Genomic DNA, 23686 nt, shown 5'->3' on the forward strand with positions numbered 1-23686 from the left:
GCTCCGCCTCTCAAAATAGGTCTCACTGCTCGACTCCAATTTGCTGATTTACTGTTGTCTCTTATCTCAAAATTACACCCAAAACGAACTAAACTTCAAATTATTACTTATTTTTTTCCTCTTCAGCGATTTTAAAATTAATTGCGGCCGAAAATTGCGTTTAATCAGACCAGGCCAAACCTTCCGATGGACCGACTCGCACTTGCGCACTTTAAAAAGATGCTGAATATCAGTTGAGCTGGAGCCTCACCATTGTGGTGGTCAGCGCTAATTAGCCCATCAGTCAGTGTTTGTCCTGAGCTAATTGTTTGTTTTTGGTAAGAAATGGCCGAATCGACAAGATATTTTAGTTTAGGTTATGTCGAGTGGCTTGCTTACTCCACTGTGCTTATAAACAAAGCCATGGATAAATAATAGATTTACATTTTCTTGATTAGCAAGGATAGCCTTTACGCTAGTAGACATGTAATTTAACGCTGATTACATAATTATAACAAGTGTACGGTGAGGGATGACCGTCTGTTTAAACCTGTCCTTTGATGTCTATATGTTACTCATAACATCATAACAATGGCTTTCAGTCAACTTGAGCTCGCCAGTGGCAGTCTCTTTATCACCTGACAGGCCAACAGAGGGACATGCAGCTCTAGGAAACATTCACCGTGAAAACTGACAGTACTGGCTGTAAACCTGGCTGTTTGTCCAGGATCATGTTCGGTTCACCAGCAGCTGCTCCTTCATTTGCCACCCCCTTGATGTATGTTTACTATGATCATTATGGTTGCTAATGTCTCTCACACCCTCTTCCTGTCAAAGCAGGTTAAAAAAAATACCATAAACGCTGGTAGGCTGCTCTGTGCCTTGTCCCGAAGAGAGCAGTAGCAGTTCTGTGTTTGTCTTTTGGTTGGTGACAACACGGGAACATGTGGTCACGCAGCGGCCAATGCCGAGCCCAGAGCAGGCGATCAGCACCGTCAGACAAGCAGCAGCAGCAGCGCTGGCACTGGAAAGGAGTTCTGCCATCCCCCTGCAGAGAGAAACCCCTCTGAAAGGGAGAGAGAGAGAGAGAGAAAGAGCGATTTGGTTACAGAGCGGAGGATGAGGATGCAGTGGGAAGGAGATGTTGCAGAGGAGTCTGCGAGGAGGCAAAAACAAACAGGACAGGCTGTGTGATCCTGGTCTCAAGATGTAGGAGTCACATCAGAAGAACCCTCAGTCAGAGAGAGAGAGTGTGTGTGTGTGTGGGAACGCACCATAACATCAGAGGACCTGTGTTTCAAGGATAGTGAAGGTGGAGAGGCGCAACCCGAGAAGTCCCCCATCCACTTCCACAGAGGATGACAAATTAGTCCTTATTCAGCAAGGAGCGGGAGCATCACCCTGAGGTTAGTGAAGTGCAAAGTCATACCGTTTCCACTTGATTTGAACATGTCTTTCTCGCTTAATGCTTTTCTTCTTTGACACTAGTTTTTGTCCAGTATGAAAATAAGTTGCATGTGCAGCACTGTCTCTGGTAATTTCCTCGCCGTCTGCCACTAGTTATGGTAATTCATGGCTGTATTCAGTCAGTGTGTTGTTTACAAATGTGCTCCCAACCTAGCTGGCCTGTAAGGGAAAAAAGCGTGGTGATGAAGTGTGGCTTTTTGTCTCTTCATGTGATGTCGTTATCCAGGATCAGATGTTGTCCACAGCTCAGCAGATGCTGCAGGATAGCCGCTCCAAGATCGAGCTGATCCGACTGCAGATTATCAAAGTCACCCAGGCTGGCAGCAGCAGTGGTGATGGTGGTGGCAACCAGGACAGCTTTATATGTGGAGGTCAGAGTCCCGGGCCATGAAGTGTCAGGATTTATTTAATTTTGGAGACATGCCTTCTTTATGTAAAATTAGAGCTATTACAAGCCTCTAAGTTTCTTCTAGTGTGTAAACAATATGCATGAAATTTTGTATTTGTAAATTCTCACCAGTGCAATAACATCGATACATCTATGACACAGTTTTTTGTTAAGGTCAGATTTTCTAAATGCTGCAGAATAAACTGGCTGATTATCAGAAACGAGATATAAAAACACAGTGGATAAAAGCAGACTGGACTGATAAAACGGCAATGCCATTTTTTGGCCCGAAAACCTTCTGAAATACAAAGCTTAAATCTGTAATGGAACAACTAGAAATGTTGCAGGCGTTCAGGCTGGAAACTGAGTTGCAAAAACTACAAATCTCAGCATCTGCTCAAGGAATATTTAAGCTGGTATTGATAACCAGTTCATTCACTCCCAGATATGTAATGGTTATTTTTATACTTCATGAGAGGAAAGAGCTTGTTTGTTTCTTTGAAAAAAAAAAAAGACAATTTAGTGTCAGAGGTCAATGTCCTCTCTCTGTTGAAATGAATCACAGCTTACAAAGATTTTTGTTTTTGTGAGTCACAAGGTAAAACAGTTGAGAACTATGTGGTAGAGTTAAAAGAGGGGGGGTTGTGCTTATAAATAGTTGGTGAAATTGTAGCCGTTACACCTCAGAATAACAAATTTCTCTTTGATGTATCTTAGACACTCTTGCAAACACGCCCAATCTTATCTTGTTTCTGTTCTTCTGTCCTTTATATTTCCTGTGAGAAAGTGTGGGGTTTTGGTTGTCGAAAATGCTGCCTGTTAGAAACTTCAGTTCAGAAATATCAGTGCTGGTATCAAAAACCCATGTTTCCTGCTAACTGTCATCTTTGTGGGTGTTTGTATCATCCAGAAAGCGAAACCAGACTGACATCATTAATAGTCAAATGTGACATTTAATTGTAAAATAGAGATGTATGTCATCTGGAAACTCTAAAACTAACAGTTGAAAAATGATTCCTGGCTTGACAGTGAAATGGGAGACGAGTAACTCTGTACCTTGTTTCCTCAGCTCATATTTTCTTTCCCTGACCCCTGACCTCATTTCCTCTCATTGATTCCTTATAATGTTGGGATCTGCCAAGAATTGAGGTTTTCTCTGCCATTGCAGGCAGCTTAATTCATTGTGTGTATCCAAGTGTCAGCTAAATGTGAAAAGGCAAATGTTAATATGTTAGGGCATGATATACATTACACTCAGTCCTTCTGTTGTGTTCGCAGTTTTGATAATCTTTAAAATACAGATAAATGAACTGGGGCAGTGGTTAGCACTGTCGCCTCATAGCAAGAGGGTTCCAGGTTCGAATCCCGGTCTGGGCCCTTCTATGTGGAGTTTGCATGTTCTCCCTGTGCCTGCGTGGGTTTTCTCCGGGTACTCCGGCTTCCTCCCACAACACCAAAAACATGCACATTAGGTTAATTGGCTACTCTAAATTGCCCCTAGGTGTGAGTGTGAGAGTGTGTGGTTGTTTGTCTTTGTGTGTCGGCCCTGCGATTGACTGGCGACCAGTCCAGGGTGAACCCCGCCTCTCGCCCGTAGTCAGCTGGGATAGGCTCCAGCTCCCCTGCGACCCTGCCGGATAAGCGGTATAGAAAATGGATGGATGGATAAATGAACTGCCGTTTTTGTTCACAAAGAGCAGCACTACTACGATATTTAAGTTTCCACATCCTTTAGTCATATGCAGGACTTGATTAGAGAATGTTGAGAAACAAGGTATGAAATTAACGCTTTTCTGTACATGTCATACAAAACATACAACATACAAAATAATGATGAATCAATCAACATTTTAAAGCCGGACAATATTGCGTCCAGACAGTATTATGTCAATATTACCAAAGCCCCAAGACGAGGATTCTGTTCGTCTGTAGGACCACTTGTTTGCTAACAGTTTTTTCTCCAGTTCTTGTCTCCTTATATTAAGTCAGCAACAGGTGAAGGGTTTTTCTCCTAGTCAGTTTTTATCTCGCCTTTTGGATTTTTCATACATTTCAGATAAGTGTCAGCTAAATGGCAGAAACAAAAAAAAATGTGATGTTAAGACCTTTGCCTGGAGTGCAGTGACATTTTAGTGAGAAAGGCTCACTTCAGCTTCATAAATATTGATTGCAGGAATGAAAAGAGTTTCAATGAGGTTCTGTAGAGATGTATTACATGAATTCCTTCGTACGGAAATACCTCCTCTTTCCCCCTTCCTCGCAGGGATCTCTCCAGATGCTGTCCGTCCTGTGGATGCTCGTATGGAAGAGCTGCAGCACTACATGCAGAGGGAAAAGGATGCACTGGTGCTGGCCAAAGATGTGGTGAAGCAGCTGGAGGGAATCTCAGCGCTGGACCACAAGGCACTGGCTGAGGTACGGCTCTCAATCAATTTCATTTTAAAGTAGCTCCAGTTCAGGGGAGCCAGAATGTTCATTTTAATGTGCACAATGTGAACATATGGTATTTAGGTAGGCTGGCAGCAGTGCACTCAGGTGGGTAAAATTACGGTTAATTATTGCTACCAAGTTGGAAAATTTGTCTAAAACAAATGTTCATGGATAGTGGCTTTCGGCTGCACATTTCATCCAACTCTAGACTCCATTTTTTACCTGTTAACTGCCTTGTAGAATAACCTGGCTTGTCCGTTTTCTTGTCAAAAACACAGACATGTTTAATAATTGGATGACTGTCAGAGGGAACCACCAGAGAGGAGTCAAAATTTAGGATACACGAGGAATATGTTTGTAAAGAACATCTAAGGACCATACTTGAGACTTTGGGAGTTTAGCCCCTTACATATGATGTACACTTAAGACTTTCTTACTTTTGCCCATTCTCCAATGCATCCTGTACAATTTTCTTATTGTTTCTGTAATGTCTGAAGAATATACAAATATTTCATAGAACTCTCCTATGCTTTTGTGCTGTGTAATCAAGTCTGCATTGTTTTTTAAGCTTTAAACTGATCTGAAAAGTCCTCCTTGGGTTACCTCAATCTCTTGTTATTATATTATTCTGTAACTTTGACATTCCCTGTGATGGATTTAACAACTCAAGCAGGTTTCAGGAATTTGCTGTTTGATTTTTATGTCACACAGGAATTAAAGAAAACTAGCCATATAAAGTGTTTATGATTTTTATTGAGGGCTTTTATAGAGGGCTTATATATATTTATATAAATCAAGATATAGATATATATAGCCAACATCACAGGACCAGAATGGTGCTTTAAAGGTTAATTGAAAACATGCAACAAAAATAAAGTTTCAGGTCAGGTTTTCAGTCCTGTTTAGCTTTTATCAGAGTGGCATCTTTGCTGCGGTTAAGGACACTGCTATTTTTTAAAAGCACAAAACAAAAGGAATAAACAATCCTAGTGAAAGCCTAAAGTTGGGAAAACATATCTATGTGGAGCAACACTGACCATATCCCAAAATACGAAACAACACTATGTTTAAAAAGACCAAACATAACAACACAATGTTTATCTTCCTGTCAGGCTCAGTCTCGAGTTCAGGAGTCCTCCCAGAAGCTGGATCTTCTGCGGCTGTCCCTGGAAAAATGCCCGATGGAAAACAACCAGGAGCCTCTGCAGCAGCCTGCAGGGGGGGCTGACCCTTCAGGGGGACCCCCACCTCACCATAAATCCAGATCCGGATGTCCTCTGTCCACCTCCCCATCCATGTTCTCTATCAGACCTGCCTCTTTGACTGGTATGTATCATTGCAAATTACACCTTTTTTGATCCATAGTGACAAGAAAAGCTTCTTTGCTTGTACAGAAGTAGATTTTTCTGCTTGACAAATTTCCAGGAACTTAAAAAAGTTGTAAATGTGAATGTGTGTCTGTATAAGAGAGTACCACTCTCAGCTTTGCTAGGTTCAAATAAAGTCAAGCATTTCACCACACATTCAGCTTTATTTGTAGTCTGTGGATTCTGCACTGTGCCTTTAAAAATGTTGAAAATGCATCTTTAAAATTCACTTTTAAGGAAATACTTGCAAGTTAACTGTTGGTATCAACTCAACTATGAAGCCCTTCTCAGTGGTCTAATGGGCAGCCAGTGCTTGAATATGGTTTACCACACGCTGACCTCTGGATAATCAGGACATGTAATCTGTTGGTTTTGGACGGTGCAGTCGTAAGCCAGATTCTCCCTGCACAAGGCAAAAAAAAAAAACCTTTGATGATGTATTGAGGAGACAAATCCTGAAGTTGCTCTGTTGGCAGCAAATAATGAGAGCAAATCTCAGAGCTGTGATTTGCTGCTCCACAGCTGTTAGCACTACAGTGAAATGAAGAAAATGAGAATGTGAATGCTCAGCGTGCAGCTCCAGACAGCTCTGATTAAAGGCTGCAGTCCGACAGATTTATTCATGTCGACAAATGAAAGGTTTTATCTTGAAATGCTGCATTCATTTTACTCAGCTGTCTTAACTGAGATTCATTACCAAATACAAGGAAAGTGAAGAATGTCGTAAGTACAGCACAATAAAGTGCTCAAAATTACTTCCAACTTGTATGTAGTTACCTTTACACTTGATAACACCACTCATTTAATTTAGCAGATGCTGTGGTTTTAATTTCCAGACATTTAAGTTTTTTTAAGTCAATAACCTTTGACTTTTTTTAATTCAATTAATTTTTCAGGCAAACTTGAAGTCAGCCTTCTTGGATGTGAGAATTTATTAAATCCTCTGAGAAAGGTGAGCCGTCTGAGTCTCACTGAGGACAGTTCACCTGCTGCTCAACCCTCTGGTGAGTGAACGTTTTGCATTTCTAAAGCATTTGGTTTAGATTAGTTTGCAGATTTTACCGTTTAGCCTAAAGCTGTGTCTGCTATCAAAGACACAATAGGATGAAATGTCATTGATCACTCAAGGACAAGTGAATTCTTGTGGCAACAAAAAGTAACAATACAAATAATGTTACAGCGAATAAAGGAAAACCACTTTATATCTGATGTCTGAAACATCTGAAAAAAAAAATTTGGATCTGTGGATAGGTCCTAGAACTGTGTAATACTGTATTAATTATTGATGAAAATACAAACAATTATTACTTTTTTACTTAACTTCACTTACATTTTCATTTTCACTTACCTTGTCTACAGGTAAGCATAAAACTATGGAATGCAGTGTTTTCAAATAGTCCATAATAATGAATAAATATTTGCTTGGGTTTAAAAAGAACTTTTCTTTTCTTTTTTTTCTTTTTCATTTCTCAGATTGAAATATACTTGTTGTATAAGTATGACATACTTGTATAAAGGTTAATCTTATATGATTGTCTGTGTGCTTACTGTTTTTTTTTTATTACATTATGTCCTAATTCAATCATGTTGGAAGGATGTCATCTCAAAAAGTCATTTGCTAAATGGCATGACATTTAGTTGCTATTTTCAGAACAGAAAAGACAAATTATAAATGAGTGTGAACTGATGATAGGTTTTAGCTTTGGGTTTTACTCATTCCCCATCAGTGAGTTGTATACCGTACATACACCTGTTCCTGCTTCCTAACCTGTTTTGACCAGTTGCCTGCCTCTGGCCTGCTCACCTGTTGTGTCCTCCAGTTTAACTTTTTGTACTGCCATCCCCTTGCCAGCTTCTTAGCCTTTTCCTGACCACTGCTTTTAGGATCTTTAGCTTCATCCTACCTGCCTGTTTGTCTGCATTTGAGTCCTCCCTCCTCTGTTGCCAGAAGTCACACACTTTTAGCCCCTTGTTTTAGTTTTTTGCACTTTTCCTGTAAGCCCCAGTGTCCTCATCAGCGTGGATTCTAGCAGCTTCAGCAGCTGTTTTCAGCTGACAAGTTGTGATAAACCCACAGCACACTGCCTTTCCAACAGGAAGCAGCAGACAGATACAGTTAAAGATACGCTGTGGAGGAAAGTGGAATATGTTGCAGGTAAATAGTCGAATATTTTTTCTCAGCAGTTGAAGGAGACTAATGTTGTTAGTTTTGTACTTAAACTCCAGAAAAAAACATTTAATTTTAATATTTGAGTTACCAGTTTAAAGACATAATATCTGGCAATTATTGCTGTTTGAAAACAAACTATTTGGCATCAGTGGTCATGCAAGCTAGACAGTGAATGAAGAGAGTGAGCAGTTAGCATGAACACAGCAGTGAGTCAGAGAAATAAAACAACATTGTTTCATAACAATGATGTTCCAAAGCACAGTTTAACGAGCCCACACCTCTGCACAGCCCTGCAGGAAGGTGCTGCTGCGGTGCAGGCTGCATCCTGTCCGCTGTTTTCCTCTTTGGTGCGTGTGTGTCTGCGTGTGCGTGAGTCAGAGCGAGAGAGACGAAACAGCCGTGTAACCTGGTTACCTGCTTTTCATAGAGTCCTGACCTTGCTCTGTTACTGGCTGGAGGCTACACATCACTGTCCAAAGACCAACACCCCAAAACACCCCAAACACATCAAAATAGTGCAAAAATAAGGCACAGGGCAGAATCTCCACAGATACAGACACTGCCACACTTCTAGAGGGTCAGAAGTGATGACTGAGAGGAATTACTTTTATATGAGCCTGTGTATTATTTAGAAGATTTCTCCACATTATGCCTTTAAATGAAAAATTAGCTTTTCTGAGCATTACTGTGATGTGCAAATAATACCACAAGAAAAAAGACTAAGGTGCACACGCTGTAGTAAACTATCAAGGTATTCCATTTATAAATACTCAGATTATAACTTTACCTCAGCTGGTTCAGGTGTTGAGTTGTTAGTTGTCACGATCAGGCTAGAGCTTTAGTGCTGTTCACTGACTAAGTGAGCAGGGATTTGCTTAGATTAATCCTGACAGCAGTTGGGATCGAGCCGGTGAATTTTTGGTTTCAGTGAAGCTTTATTTTCTGCCCCTCAGTGGAAATCAGTGCGGTGCTCAGGCTGGACTCCAGAGTGGTGGGTCGCACACGCTGGGCAGCCATTGGCAAGCTGAGCTGGGATCAGACATTGTGCATCCAGCTGGAGCGGGTGAGTCCAGTCACAGACATACAGTCAGTCCCTCAGTCAGTGAGTATGTTTTAACAAGTACAAGACTAGTAGCTCCACTTTGATACACCCTTAACCCTGGCATTGACATTGTGTATCTGTGTACATGCTTCAGATATGATCCAGAGTTTTGATCATCTGCATCACTAAGGTCTCAGGAATTTCTTTGATTTTGACTTCTACAACACTCTGTGTCACGTTTTGAACGAGCCCAATTGGTTTGTGGCCTCAACAGAAATTTAAGGCAGCAATTAGATCATTATATTATTTATCATGATGTCTTCCGAGCAAGGAAGTTCATTCTTGACCACTGAGATCAGTATCCTGTATTTCACAAGACAATGTAATCTTAAACGTACAGCTTTCAACTGCAGCTCATGGTCTTCTTCTGCAAAACAGAACGGCATTTGAGCCAGTTTTATTGGACCTTTTGAGTTCAGATTAATTTGCTACTCTTCAAATTTTTAGTTTTATTGACTAACTACTATGTAACTTGACCAGATAATGACAGTAGATGGAAACAGTATCATGTTTTCTATCATGATACTCGAAAAAAATGTATCTCCACTTTTTTACATTTTTGACATTTTACATTGTACGGCATGTCCGCATTCCTCCCTAGCAACTGTTGTGTTGGGCATTTATACGACCGTCAAACTGATGTGTGTACGTCAATATCAGATTACTATTTGCCCATGATTTATCTTGATTTCAATATAAAATGCGAACCAAATGCTTTTGTTAGCGTAATGTGTTAAGTGGAGATGTAGAATAGCCTGCAATCAAGTTTATACACATAAAAAATGAGACTGGAGGATTGTAAATAATTGCACGTCATTGGAGCGCATAGTAAAAAAAATACTGGAAAAAACGAATTATGGAGATACGTTTTTTTCACGGGGCAGCAATGATATTCAGGTTTCTCAAAACCAGAATAAAATCTTCTCTAGTGGCTTGTATCACAAACCAAATACAACTTAGTGTGGCTTTCTTTGAATTATGGATATATTGTGAAGCTGGTTGTGAACCAGTTACCATAAGTCAGTCACATGCAGGTAAGCGGAGTATTAAACATTTTAACCATGTTTAAGGTGAGCCCACTTTGTATTAACAGAAACCCAGAGTTACTCCAAAAATGATCTGGGATATTGCTTGCAAAATTATTTTTTTAGTTTGTTAGTTAATTGGCACTTGTTAAACAAGAAATGTCCTGTCAGTTGCAGTTTGTTCAGTGGAAAATGGAAGAGACAGTCAAAAAATAGCTCCGCCACAGATTTCTCACCATTTAAACTCCCTTCACTCCAGCCAACCAGTATTTGTGAGTCATTTTTCATGTTCATTCTGATCCACAACACCACCCACATTCAGGAAGTCTTTCCAGTGTATTTCTGACTGTGCTGTTTCAACATGGAATAAACTGAATTGCAGAGACAAGACACCATTGAAATAGCCAAGATCAAAGACAATATGTTCTCCTTGTGTGACCAATGTGCAGGACTTTATCCATGGGACACTGGTGCAGATGCAAACAGCATCAGCAGCTTCCAGACTTTGGTAACACTGTATGTGCTGACACACATACTACAGCACCCAGCACCCACAGGAGCTTACAAACTGCACAAGGGCATCATGCAGGACAGGCAGATACTCAGGCACTCGACATGTGAAGAGTTACATTCAAGAAGGAGGTTTCTACTGGGAAAGTATAAGTGGCCCCTCAAAAACGGCAACTAGGTGTGGACAGAAAGGTCTCCAGAAGTTTCTTCAGAGCAGGAAATTAGTTTACACAAGTAATGACTCATTTTGAGGTACTTGTACTTTACTTAAGTAATTCCACTACTTTCTACTCCTATTCCACTATATTTTTCAGAGGGAAATATTGTTTATTTTACTTCACAACCTTTACTTGAGAGCTATACTAGTTACTTTGCAGAATAATATGTTATTTATATAGTGAAGCCTGCAAGCTAGTTCAGGCTCGCTATATACACATGTGACATACTTCATTCTCCCCAATGGACATGTAACACAATTTAAGCTGCAAAAAATTCCCACCTCATCGTCTGCCTGCTAGTGTTACTGCTGCCCTTCGTTAGTATTGCAGCCTGTTATCTCAGCCCCACCACCCCGGCGTCCACCTACAGGCTCCGGTAGGGGTACAAAATGTTTTCTCATCACTCCCCAAGGTCTCACATTAACATATCTGCAGGGAGAGATGAGGTCGCAGCCTAGACGCCAAACTTTAAAACAAATGTTCTGCTGCTACAATAAGCTTTTGAATCGTGAGCTGTCTGACCGAAATTATGTTATTATTTATCCAGTTATTCTGCTTTATTTTCTACTATTGCAACTGTTTTGAAAAAAGTGTGGACTGTCAAGGCTTTTCAGTCTCATTATAATGATTACACTGTTTGTAAGCCCCTTGGCATATCCCAATAAAAAGAAAAGGTAAAAGAGTGAGCCGTAATATTCAAATTGAATTATCTACAGTGTATGCAGAATATGAAGGCCATTCTACATAATCTGCATTCTTTCATAATGTCACTCTTCATTTTACTAGTGCTACTTTCTCAATAGTATGATGAGTGTGGTTCAGTCCTAATAAGTGCAGTTGTTTTAGTGCAGTACCTTTACTTGTACAGGAGTATTTATACATTGCCATTACATTATACATTGCCAGCTTTACTTAAGTAAACATGTGAATAGTTGTTCCACCTATTTTCATCGACCTGCACTATCTTCAACATTGAGACTATGTGTCTCACAGGCAGGAGGTCAGTCTTCCACAGCTGGAGAAGCTGTTGAACAGCGTGTTGTAGCCACTGTAGTGCATTGGTCTGTTATGGTTGTAGTTCTGCCTGTGACCAGCAGGTGTCTCTATAATACATGCAAATATTCATTCGTCACAGAATGTCAATCATTTATTACACACATCATAAGCAGGAAGTAACAGCTATAAGTATGTTCAGTGTTATAGTGCAGGTTCTTCTAACTTAAATTTGCCTGTTTCAAGAATTCACACACAAGTACGTGCTAGCAATGTGTTTCATTCAATTAAAATTCAGTTAACATGCACAAAGACATAAGGTGATCTGATTTCAGATCCTGCTTCATGGTCCTGCCTGACTGTAACAAAACATTTAAAAGCATTTTTCAGGATCCATTTTAAGTTTGGGAACCTACGGTTTTCCAGTTAAAAATGTTTTTGTCAAAAAGAAACTCCATGCTTAACTCTAGCTGAAATCATTAAAATTAAATCCATCTTTGGCATATCAAACATTCAACATTCAAATTCATCATTCACTTCATTAATTAAATACAGAATGCCAGTCAGGCCCTCTGGTCACAGTTGTCCATTATTGTTTGTGTTCATTGATTGTGTTCTTTTTGTGTCTGCTGTCAAATTGCGGGTAGTCTCGAGAGCTGGAGGTCGGTGTTTTCTGGCGGGATCAGAGGGCGATGTGTGCAGTCAGGTTCCTGCGATTGGAGGAACTGATGGACAACCCAAACCACAAGCAGGAATTCAGCCTGGAGCCACAGGGCCTCCTGTACACCAAGGTACACACCATGACCTCCCCGGTGGCAAAGGTCCTGTGACAAATAGTTAAACTTTTCTCATAATTTGTAACTATTTCTGGGGAGGAGTACCTCTGATAGCAAAGTGATCAATGAATGGCTTCTCATAATGGAGATATTCTCAATTTATGGAATTTTCTCAGTGTTCAAATGTAGTTTTCTCTGTGTGTTAATTTACACATGGTATTAGTTTTGTTGTTTAAGAAGCAAAGCAAGTTCTTTTGTTCTGGATTTTACAGCTTCAATTCATTGACACAGTTGTTGAGCGGCAGCCAAAACTGAGACGCCAGAGATGTATCTTCACTAAGGAGAGAGGTACAGACGAATGAGTCTGTCTACATTTGTACATTTGTTGTTTGTGTTTCTGCAGTGAACCTTAGCACTATGAAGCAGCCTCAGTATGTGAAGTAATCACTTTCTTATTTCTTTTATTGGTTATGATGTTCCTGTATGATCTTTATCTTCCTCAGGGAAGAACTTCCTCAGAGCGGCCCAGATGAACATGAATTTTGCCACGTGGGGTCATCTGATGATGAGCATCCTCCCTCGCTACACCTCTTTCACCACGTTCAGCTCTTCCTTCTCTATGACCCCCGACCTTGTGACCAACAATGCCTCACGTCCAACTGAAAAGGAGCCTCGAACCACCACTTCACTGCCAAGGTCAGAAATAATCAGAGCATCAAAACACGATCTGACATTGTTTTATAGGTAGTACTTAGTGAAGTGTAAACCTCAGACAAAACTTTGCTAATTCCCTGCTTGCACTGTTCCTGTTCCACTGTGTCCTCAGCAGTATTTGCGTCTTGTTATGGGTTTTATTTTGTGACAAATCATTGATGTTGAGCAGCAAAGCTGAACACCCGGCATGTGAGATCAGCATTGTAGCACCTACAGCATTGGATTCTGTTGGCATTAAGTTGCATTACCCATTACTATTGAGGGTGAAAAAGAACAGCTGCCGCATTCTTGTTGTTTTATCTTTGTCCATCTGCAGCGAAGCTCCAGTAATCAGACTCAGCATCACTGAGGATCAGTCCTCACCCACCAGCAAGGGAGACAACACCTCCACCATCATCACTACAGACCACAAAACCTCATCTGTGCCTGCACTGCAAGAGAAAGTGGTAAATGATTATTGAGAAACCTGCCACAAAGCATACAATATTACATTTTGAATTTTGGGATATTTTCTCTTTCCTTTATTACTTTTCATCAGAAGTAACTGTAAAAGAGTCAAACAGTAGCAAAAGTTGGAATTCTTTGATTTCTTTGATCAAGTCTAAATGCACGCTTTCAGCTCAATAAAGCTGACCTTAAACACAGTAAACATACTAAATTCTGATGTTCCCACTAGCATGGCTGTTTTGTTTATTTGTTTGTTTAATGACCAGAAAAAGGATAAGACAGTAATAATAATAAGAATAAGAATACAGCAATATGTATAGCAGGTCAGGTAGAAAAGAAGAGTATTGATATTGGGTTGTGATTTGTGAATCATAGTTTTAACTGAATGTTCCAAACTTTGTCTCTTTTTGCAGTCATCCATAAACAACAGAGAAGGAAATGGAGATCAGTCTGTATCTGCTCTGAAGTACACACACACACACACACACACATGGATTTCTTATCTTATGTACTGTAAAAGTTAAGAATGAAGCATGGCCTTTATTTTCTATTTCTGTGTTGTTGTTTTTTTCATAAGGATGCAGATGGAAGACTACAAATATATTTCAGTTCTGGGCAGAGGACACTTTGGAAAGGTAACAGTTTAAAAAGTTTTGCACTGAGGCTCATCATGCTTGATCAAAAGGTTTTCTGTGTTTGTCCTCAGTTAGTTGGTAATGAATGTTTCTCGTCTAGGTCCTGCTGGCAGAGTTTAAGAAGACAGGTAAACTATACGCCATCAAAGCCTTGAAGAAGAAAGACATTGTGACTCGTGATGAGGTGGACAGGTGTGTGTGAAAGGCCCTGGGGAAACTTTAAAAGAGTCAGTTTGTGCAAATTACAAAAAAATAGACCTGCAAAACATGTATCCTGAGGTTTACCCAAGGGGTAAGTAAAAGACGGGTCAATTTGCACTTTGGGAAAAATGAATCCTTTAAACCTTAACAGTAACCAACTTTGGCAGTTTTCTCAACAAAGTTAGAGCACTTAGAATTAAAAAGAATGCCTCAAATGCCAGCGATCCACCTTGAGAGAGGGTGTGTTTTATTGACTCAGGTAATGCATTTTACTTCATTAATTAAATAAAGAACCTTTATTGATTTATCCATTAACAAATTAGCAAGGCTGTCAGAGCAAAATAGTTGCTGAATGCTTGCTTAAATTCAAATGAGTTTTAAGCTGAAAGAAGACAGAAGTAAAACAAAGAGCTACAGTTGAGTTGTTGTATTTCTTAGATAGTTTGGCACTATGAAACAATTTGTATCAGTTTAACTGTAGACCCAAGGCCATACTTTAGTACTGAATAAAGGTTCCTCAAAACTGTTACCAGAAACAACAAAACAGCATTCAAGTCATTCAGCTGAGGTCTAAAGATGGCAATTTGTTATACAGGTTGCAGAAATATATTAAATTCTGAGAAACATGTCTTAATTTGGGGCATCATTCTGCAGTCTAATGTGTGAGAAGAGGATCTTTGAGATGATCAACGCATCTCGACATCCGTTTCTGGTGAACCTTCACGGCTGCTTCCAGACCAGCGACCATGTCTGCTTTGTCATGGAGTATTTACCAGGTGGCGACCTCATGATCCACATCCACAACAACGTCTTCACCGAGGCCCAGACCAGGTTCATGTGTCCTCCTGTTGTTTGGTGACTCTTCACTATTAGTAGACAGTGAGTTTGTGTAATCTAAGAGTATTAATATTGTCGCTGCTGTTATGACTGTGCAGGTTTTATTCAGCATGTGTCCTGCTGGGTTTAGAGTTTCTTCATCTGAATAAAATCATCTATCGGTAAGTCAAGTCACTGTGTCCATGGTATCCATTTTACATGTTACAGTAATTACATGTAGGCTACTGCCTGTTTTTACACAGAGATCTGAAGCTGGACAACCTGTTAATGGATGCAGATGGATTTGTGAAAATCACAGACTTTGGACTCTGCAAAGAAGGTGAATTGATATACCACACTATCTATACATCATCTGACTCATCTACTTTCCCCACCAAATACACCTGCTACAGTTTATTTATGGCTTATCTCTTCACTACAATTTAACTGATTTGTGGAAAGCCTGTAGGTGAAGAGCTTTTATGTGTGATTACGGTGACTTTATCCTCATGGAAGCTTTTGTTTGTAAAGAAAACAATGAGGAAATCTCAGAGAAAAAAATCTGTTGGTGTTGGTTTCGACTTTTGAGTGTTTTTAATATTACTACCAAAGTCGGAAATTGTCAAATTCTACACATAGAGGCTTTAATCACACACATTTATGATTCTTGATTTAAATCTTGCCCAAAACTCTTCCGGAGTCAGCCTTTGATGATACTTTTGTCACTATTTTGACAGGGATGGGTTTTGGAGATCGGACCTCAACTTTCTGCGGGACTCCTGAGTTTCTGGCTCCTGAAGTCCTGACGGACGACAACTACACCAGAGCAGTGGACTGGTGGGGGATGGGCGTCCTTATCTACGAGATGCTTGTGGGAGAGGTTGTTAACGTGCATCCAGATCTCTGTGTGTTGTGACCCCTTCACACAGTTTCACTAGCATTTGTAACTCAGTGCTTTTCTCGTGCAGGGTTTTCCTGCCTCTGTGATCGTAACAGCCAGGGCCGAAGGCAGCATGTTTTTGGGTTGTCCATCCATCTGTCCATTTATTATTGTTTATTATTTATTTATTTATTATTGAATTATTGTAGTCCACCACACGCTTATTGGTTTTGATGATACTGAGCTTCAGGTGACTGTTGTTTCACCATGTGATGATGCTCTCTGTCAGTCGCTACATAAATTATTTGAGTTGTAATAGACATGGCGGTAATTCTGGTTATTCCATCTGTTGTTTCTTACAGACTTTCTGTTCATATTCAAAACTTTGAATGAAAGAGTTAAATCACTAACTGAGCATCTCTCTGCCCCACTGCCAGTCTCCTTTCCCTGGTGAGGATGAGGAGGAAGTGTTTGACAGTATCGTCAATGATGATGTGCATTATCCAGGGTCTCTACCTCCTGGTGCTGTGTCCATCATCCAGAAGGTGAGAGTCTCTTATCTGTTGTTCTCCCAGTCACATTTAACTATCAGGTATTTAGGCCTCATTTTATTCATTCATTTTATTTACCGGGGCGGCACGGTGGTGCAGTGGTTAGCACTGTCGCCTCATAGCAAGAGGGTTCCAGGTTTGAATCCCGGTCTGGGCCCTTCTATGTGGAGTTTGCATGTTCTCCCTGTGCCTGCGTGGGTTTTCTCCGGGTACTCCGGCTTCCTCCCACAACACCAAAAACATGCACATTAGGTTAATTGGCTACTCTAAATTGCCCCTAGGTGTGAATGTGAGAGTGTGTGGTTGTTTGTCTTTGTGTGTCAGCCCTGCGATTGACTGGCGACCAGTCCAGGGTGAACCCCGCCTCTCGCCCGTAGTCAGCTGGGATAGGCTCCAGCTCCCCCGCGACCCTGACGAATAAGCGGTATAGAAAATGGATGGATGGATGGATTTTATTTACCCATTATCAATTAATGATTTGGTATAATTGAAAACTGAATAATCTTGAATAAAATATAAACTAATGTTTATGTGAAATGGTTAAAATTTGAGACAAATCCTGGCAAAAAATGCTGTAACAATCAGAAAGTTTTTCATCTACTAGATACATTATACAACCTGATATAGAACCTGACTGTGATAACTGGTATTACTTATTAATTTTAATCATAATTCATTTTTGCACAGCAGCCTTTCAGGTGCTAAGATATGATTAGAATCATTTCAACAGAGATACAGTCAGCCAGGGATGTGGCTGCTTATAGAGCTATAATACCTTTGAATTTTCATTTAAAGGAAATTAGTATGAACTGAGAATGAACACTGACAAATTCTCTGGAGAGACCTGTAAAGATCAGTAACAAGGACTTATTGAAGCCCAGGCAGTTCTCAACATTAAGAGAGCTTGATTCCGTCTACAGCTGTTGAAGAAGAATCCCCTGAAAAGGCTCGGAGCAGGAGAGAGGGATGCAAATGAGGTCAAAGGAGAGAAATTCTTTGAGGTAAGTCCCTCCCCCTCACATTCTGTGACATTATGTGCTGTCTAAATAAATAGTTAGTAGACATTTTGATTGTTTTGATTGTATTGACTTAGCATTGATTGAGCATACCAAGATTGCCTGCGATAAACACTTCACTAAATTATTGATTGCTGAAACCTTTATGACTTGATGTTATTTTATTTATGTACATATGATGTGTTTTTTCAAAATTAGCATCTCAAGGAAATTCAATCGAATGCAACTGGACTTAGTTATTTGTCTTTGAAGACGTTTCACCTCTCATCCAAGAGGCTTCATCAGTACATGAACTGATGAAGAGGATGAGAGGTCCAGTTGCATTCGATTGAATTTCCTTGAGATAACCATGACCTGAATGAGAATATTCACAGGCTTCAAAATTAGTATAAAATGTGGGCAGCGGTTAATACTGATTCAATATGAAAAGATAACTTCATTGTTCACTTTGTGGAACCTTATCTCTCAGACCATCGACTGGGAAGCCCTGCTGACCAAGAAAGTAAAACCTCCATTCCTGCCGTCAATCAAAGAGTCCATGGATGTCAGCAACTTTGACAGTGAGTTTACTCGTCTCCAGCCAATCCTGTCGCCTCCCTCCAAGCCCTTCAGCCTCTCTGCTGAGCAGCAGGAAGCCTTTGCAGACTTTGACTTCTGCGCCTTGCATGGATGAAAGATGCTCTGAAAAAACACCAGGGTGGGAAATTCTTAACACACATATTTGTTTGTTTTGTGGTTGGGAAGTTTGTCCACTTCAGAGGTTAACTTAACAAGTACCAAACATCATTATTTATGTATAATCAACCCCCACAAGGCAAGTAAAATAATTCAGATAACCAACTACTTCATTTGCAATCTTTTGGGTCCCTTAAAGGGACAATAAGAAATTAATAAGTCCTGTTCAGCTGTGAGCGAAAAGTTGACATGACAATGCTTTAGTTTTTGGTCTAGTCTTGTTTACTAGTTAATAAGTCAATAGGCATAAAATTAATCAGTCACTGATTATTGATTTCATAATCAGTATCATGTTAACATCAAGAACAAATGCTAATCATTTACTGATTACAACTACAAAGTTGATGGGTTGGTTTCTTTTACTGCTTCGTATCATTTACATGAATCATCTTTACAACTGTTGGCTAAATTGATTAATCAAAACAAAGACAGATAAAAGATTTCAAGATTTTGGCAAATAGTCTTATTTTCTTTTTTGCTAGTTAGATAAGAGGATTGATATATCTCTGTTGTAGACGTGAAACTACCCTCAGCAATTGATTAGCCTAGCAAAACAAAATCGACCTATTAGCGCTTCAGACTCAGCAGCTCTTTGTGCTCAGCTAAGGCAACTGACAGCTGGTGGTAGCTTCATATCTACACTACAAACTTGAGAAGGGTATTAATCTTTTAATGAAATGCAAACAAACATATTTAATTAAAAAGAAAATAAGTGATTTGCTACTTGGATCCCTGGTTTGTTTAGACAGACGTCCTGGCCCAATAATCATTCAGTTATTTGGATTAATCAATAACTCTTCAAGCCCCTGTATAGTCACTTTCTCCTCTGGAGCAGTGAAAATCTCACTACTCAACTTTCCCATCCTGGACTTGATAGTGCTGCCAAATGAACTGACACTTTGGATATTTTCTGCAGTTCAATCATTTCAACAGGACACAACATCAATCCCATGGCTGACTTCGCTGACTGTTCTCACTCTCACAATTGACAGCCAATTGTCAATAAAATAACTAGGCAGCGTCTATTTTGTTTTTAACAGCAACAACGCAATTGTATCCTTTTATATTCTCTGTGGAGAGTCAAGCTTTGTAATACAACTCTGTCCTCACCTGCTCCTGCTACTAGAGTTTATTCACGAGATTTGGTCAGGCAAAATGTTGTACGAACACATGAAACAAATTTGACACAGAGTTCTTGAAGATATCATAACATTATCACCCCTTCCTTCCACATCTCTGTTTCTCTTTATAGTTAAATTTTAAAGGTAGTGTTTAGTGGCATCAAGCAGTATGGTTGCAGATTACAACCAACTGAACATCCCACATCTCACCCTCCTCTACGGTAGCCACTGAAATCACTTGAAAGGGCCTCTCAGTGTCTGTAAGCATGGCGGTGTAACATGGCAGACTCTGTGGCTGTCTCAGCTGGTTGTGCATCAATCACAGACAGCACAATTATGTAATGTGGTAAGAGCAAATGTTTTGCAAATCGTGACCACGACAGCCCAAGGAGAAGAATTTTTAACAACATTTGGTGGGAAATTTTCTTAACAACACAAAAAACAGGTTCAAATGAGTAACCTGAACGAAGGCCATAGAGTTTCATCAGCAGAATTAGCTTCACCAATTCTGAATTCACTACAGGGTGCAGATAAGCAGATACATCAGTACTGATACACATGTCAGTCAAAAATAAATAAAAAAATTAATCCAATACATTTTTTTAAACTTTATTTTCTTTGAAGCTTTCAACATGCAGAATTGAATTGAACTCTCATGCAGAAGCTTTGAATTGATTAGTTTGCAGTCATAACAGTACACAAATTAATTATAAATACACTGAATTCTGTTAAAGAAGTTAAAATATTATTGCCATTTATAAACTTAACTCTTCCAAATTGACATTGTGCTACTAATGCCACCAGTTGTAACCTCTTGGAGCATCATGTGTGTTGGAGACAGATTCTGCTTGCTTTGTGGCGTTTGTTTTATTTACAGTGTTTATCCCTCAGAAGTACAGCATGTGCTGCCATTTCTATGCACCACTGTGACAGTCTTTGCCCACTGCCTTGTAGAAAAAAAGGGAACCCTGTTTCTGGTTGAAAGGCTTTTTTTTAAAGATGTTAAATCCAACATGGACATGTTTCAAATATTTGCCAGGTCATTCACTCGCAGCAAAGATGTGCACATTCATACATTACTCTGCTCCTGACCATGTGTTTTCTGTTGGTATGGTAGAAGTGCATGGCACCGTGGTGAACTTGTGCACTAGAAATCCCGTAATTGCTAGCGGTATAAAAGAAGCCATAGATAATATAATATAGCCATAATAATAAGAAAATATATGTATTTTAAATTTAGCAAATCATATTCCTGTGATGCTGAGCTCTAATGATGTCAGTGCAATAAAAGAAGAGGAAGAGGGGCAGCAGGGATAAAGCTTGAAGATATAAGCCATGATTTATTTATTTATTTTTTAAAGTGCACCAAAAAGTCCCAATGTTTCCTTCCGAATTTTCTAACTAACAGCTGAGTTTCACATCAGCACTAGGAGAGAGCTGGAGGAATTATTGGGGAGTATACCAAACGGCAAACTTAAGACTAAATCTTAAAACTAAAATTAAGTAGCTTAGTAACTTAATTATATATGCACTCATTTGGTGTAATTTAATGGAACTCAGTCTTGAACGTTCATTGTAACAATTCTTCTTGTAGCAATTCTTTGCCTTTTTCCAGCGAAATATTAAATCTGCCAACTCAACCCAAAACAATCTGTGACACTATCTTGCACTACAGGATTAACTAAAACTCCAAAAATGTGATTAGTAGTGATTAGTAGTGATCACCACCATTATAAAGGCAATTTGTGTGAATTTGTTGACAGTCACCTCAAACGAGTTTGATTATTACTTTTTGTAATTAATGTTAAATCCATGAAGGTTTTTATATTTATACATTCCCAGAGCCTAGAAAGGTTTTTTGTTTTTTTTTAACATCATCCAAGTCTATTGACCAAGCAGGAATGTGGGCACAGGACCAATATCCTCTTCAGTCATTCAGATTGGCAAAAGTGAGAATGGACATCTTTATAATAACAAGAGAGAAAAGTCAAGTTGCTTGCTGTTTAGATAATTAAATACTTCATCTGTCAGGCTCAAAACATTTGTTACGCTCACACTTCTCACACACAAAACTGATTCTGCTCTGACTATGTGTGCCTGAGTGCTCTCAAATGTTTCCTGGGAGGAATTTCAGTGCTCAGTCAGTCAGTTCTTTTGTCATTTACTTACTTCCCTATGTGCTGGGAAATTGATCTGTCTATCCTGATTTGAAAGTAGTTTTGAACATGTGAAGAAGGCATTTTGAAACTATAACAGGTTGCTCTTTAAGCTAATCTGAAGGTTTATACCTGCTGAACCCTCTACCTACCTCTACCTTTGGATAAGACTGTCAGCTGAATTAGTCAAATGTAACAGGGCAGACAACCAGTGTTGATTTAGCTGCTGTAGCACTTTAAGTTTATGCTGCTGAATATTACATGTTACGTAATGTGTCAATACTGTATTTATGTATGTATGTGAAGCTTCCTGACTAGGAATGTCAGTCTGTACAGGTGTACTCTATTAACAACATGCATCAATGTTTTAATGTACTCTTGTTGTCAGTAAATACAAACAGAACAAATACAGTAAAAAAAATGTAAAATATTTGGCTCTTTGTGTGATGGTTATCGCACAATTAAGTTCATTTTTACCAGAAAAAAATAATTACAGCAATATACAAGTTACATGAAACCAAAGGCACAAGATATTAATTATAAAGGCATAAAGGTGATTTGTGTTGTAATGTGTAGTCACCACTATCACAAAGCAACAACAGAAACATTTACAGAAGAAAGCGGTGAACAGACCTGAGGAAAAAAAATGTTTTAATCAGTGCATTTTGTGGTTCTTAAGTGGTCAGTAGTAAAAACATTCATACTGTATGAAGTTGTGTTACATGAATCCGTCAGTCTGGGATCAATAACAGATTTTAGATCCTGTTTTGAATGTTTAGTGTGGCAGCCATTTTGTTTAAATTTGAGTTAAAGTTTGCATTTTTCAATCTTCAAGAAAATCTTTATTGTACCAGCCAAAGAAAATGAACCAAGTGGAGAACTCAAGTGGGATCCAAGGGTCCACAGGACTCACGCTAACAAGCAGGTCTCGTCGCAACCTCATCATGGAGTGCCTGGCCCTTCGTCACAAAGTTGAGGTGCTGAAAGATGCATTGGCTAAGGGGAAAGCCTGCTGTTCAGATCACGAGAAGAGCATAACGGAACTTAGCAAACAGCTGGATGAGACAAAAACAGAGTTGACAAGACAGAAAAAACTCAAAGAAATGTTCATCAACAAAGGCAAAGAAACAAAGAGAGAGCTGGAGAGGCTGAAAGCATACAGTAGCCCTCACACTCTCAGCACTGCCAAGATTGCCGCTCAAGGGAGAGATACCACCAGAGAGAAGAAAAAAAAAGTTCTTCATAAGGATTACGAGGAACTGCAAGTGGCACACATAATCAGCCAGGAGAAGTTCACGGCTGAGCTCCAGACAGAGAAAGAGAAGAACCGGGTTCTCCAAGCAGAACTGGAGACGATCAACGCTTCGCACCATGAAGTCAACCAGAGGCTGAGATCATCAGCATCAGGCAACGAGCTGACACCCTCCAGTGTGAACGTGAAAAAGAATCCCAGCAGAAGAAGATCCTTCTAGAATATTACCAGGAACTGCAAGAGACACACAGACGTAGCCAGGAGACACTCACTGCTGAACTTCAGGCGGCAAATAAAGAGAAAGCACTTCTCCAACAAGAGCTGGACAGCATCAAAGTTTCATACCATGAGGACCACCTAAGGTATGAAACCGAGGTTGCCAACATCAGACAGCAGGCTAGTGCCCTTCAGCTTGAGCTAGAGAAGAAGAGCCAGCAGAAGACTGTCTCACAAAAAGAATATGCGCAGCTGCAAGCAGCGCTCATCCACGGCCAGAAGACATCATCAGCTGAGCTCCAGGAAGAGAAAGAGAAAAACAAGCTTCTCCAAGAAGAACTGGAGAAGATCAGACTTTCATACCAAGAGATCAGCCAAAAGTATGAAACTGTCGTACTCACTGCCAGACAGCAGCACTCAGAAAGCCTTTCAGAAGGCTGGAGTACGATTAACAAACTGAAGGCCGAGAAGGAAGCCCTCTGTCAAACTATGGCAGAGGAAAGGGAGAACTTGAAACTGAA

The 23686-nt window shown here is 39.8% G+C and overlaps 1 protein-coding gene across 2 annotated transcripts; it reads left to right on the plus strand.

Moving 5' to 3' along the window:
- The first annotated feature begins 148 nt into the window (after nucleotides 1-148).
- On the plus strand, nucleotides 149-22322 carry LOC124057520 (serine/threonine-protein kinase N2-like). Of its 2 annotated transcripts, none has more exons than XR_006843118.1 (20): nucleotides 149-1385; nucleotides 1673-1817; nucleotides 4098-4249; nucleotides 5377-5590; nucleotides 6528-6635; nucleotides 8755-8864; nucleotides 12297-12440; nucleotides 12698-12773; nucleotides 12929-13121; nucleotides 13456-13585; nucleotides 14000-14052; nucleotides 14164-14221; nucleotides 14322-14413; nucleotides 15077-15253; nucleotides 15358-15420; nucleotides 15502-15578; nucleotides 15976-16075; nucleotides 16556-16663; nucleotides 17590-17670; nucleotides 18155-18211. XR_006843118.1 is itself a non-coding variant. In XM_046385874.1 (20 exons), exons 2-20 carry the CDS (start codon nucleotides 1679-1681, stop codon nucleotides 18356-18358), a joined length of 2322 nt encoding a protein of 773 aa, XP_046241830.1. In that variant the 5' UTR covers nucleotides 149-1385; nucleotides 1673-1678; the 3' UTR covers nucleotides 18359-22322. The 2 variants fall into 2 exon arrangements, 1 of the variants encoding a protein (XP_046241830.1); XM_046385874.1 differs by having other exon boundaries at nucleotides 15976-16118; nucleotides 18155-22322.
- Nucleotides 22323-23686: the final 1364 nt, after the last annotated feature.

Source organism: Scatophagus argus, chromosome 4, assembly GCF_020382885.2.
Source record: "Scatophagus argus isolate fScaArg1 chromosome 4, fScaArg1.pri, whole genome shotgun sequence".
In the NCBI taxonomy this organism is placed as follows: domain Eukaryota; kingdom Metazoa; phylum Chordata; class Actinopteri; family Scatophagidae; genus Scatophagus; species Scatophagus argus.

Bases quoted from the DNA above. Each gene is read 5' to 3' on its own strand.
- LOC124057520 (XM_046385874.1), top strand. From the start codon at position 1,679: ATGTTGTCCACAGCTCAGCAGATGCTGCAGGATAGCCGCTCCAAGATC. The intron at 8,865-12,296 runs GTGAGTCCAGTC...AATTGCGGGTAG, and splicing joins TGTGCATCCAGCTGGAGCGG to TCTCGAGAGCTGGAGGTCGG. The intron at 15,421-15,501 runs GTAAGTCAAGTC...GTTTTTACACAG, and splicing joins CTGAATAAAATCATCTATCG to AGATCTGAAGCTGGACAACC.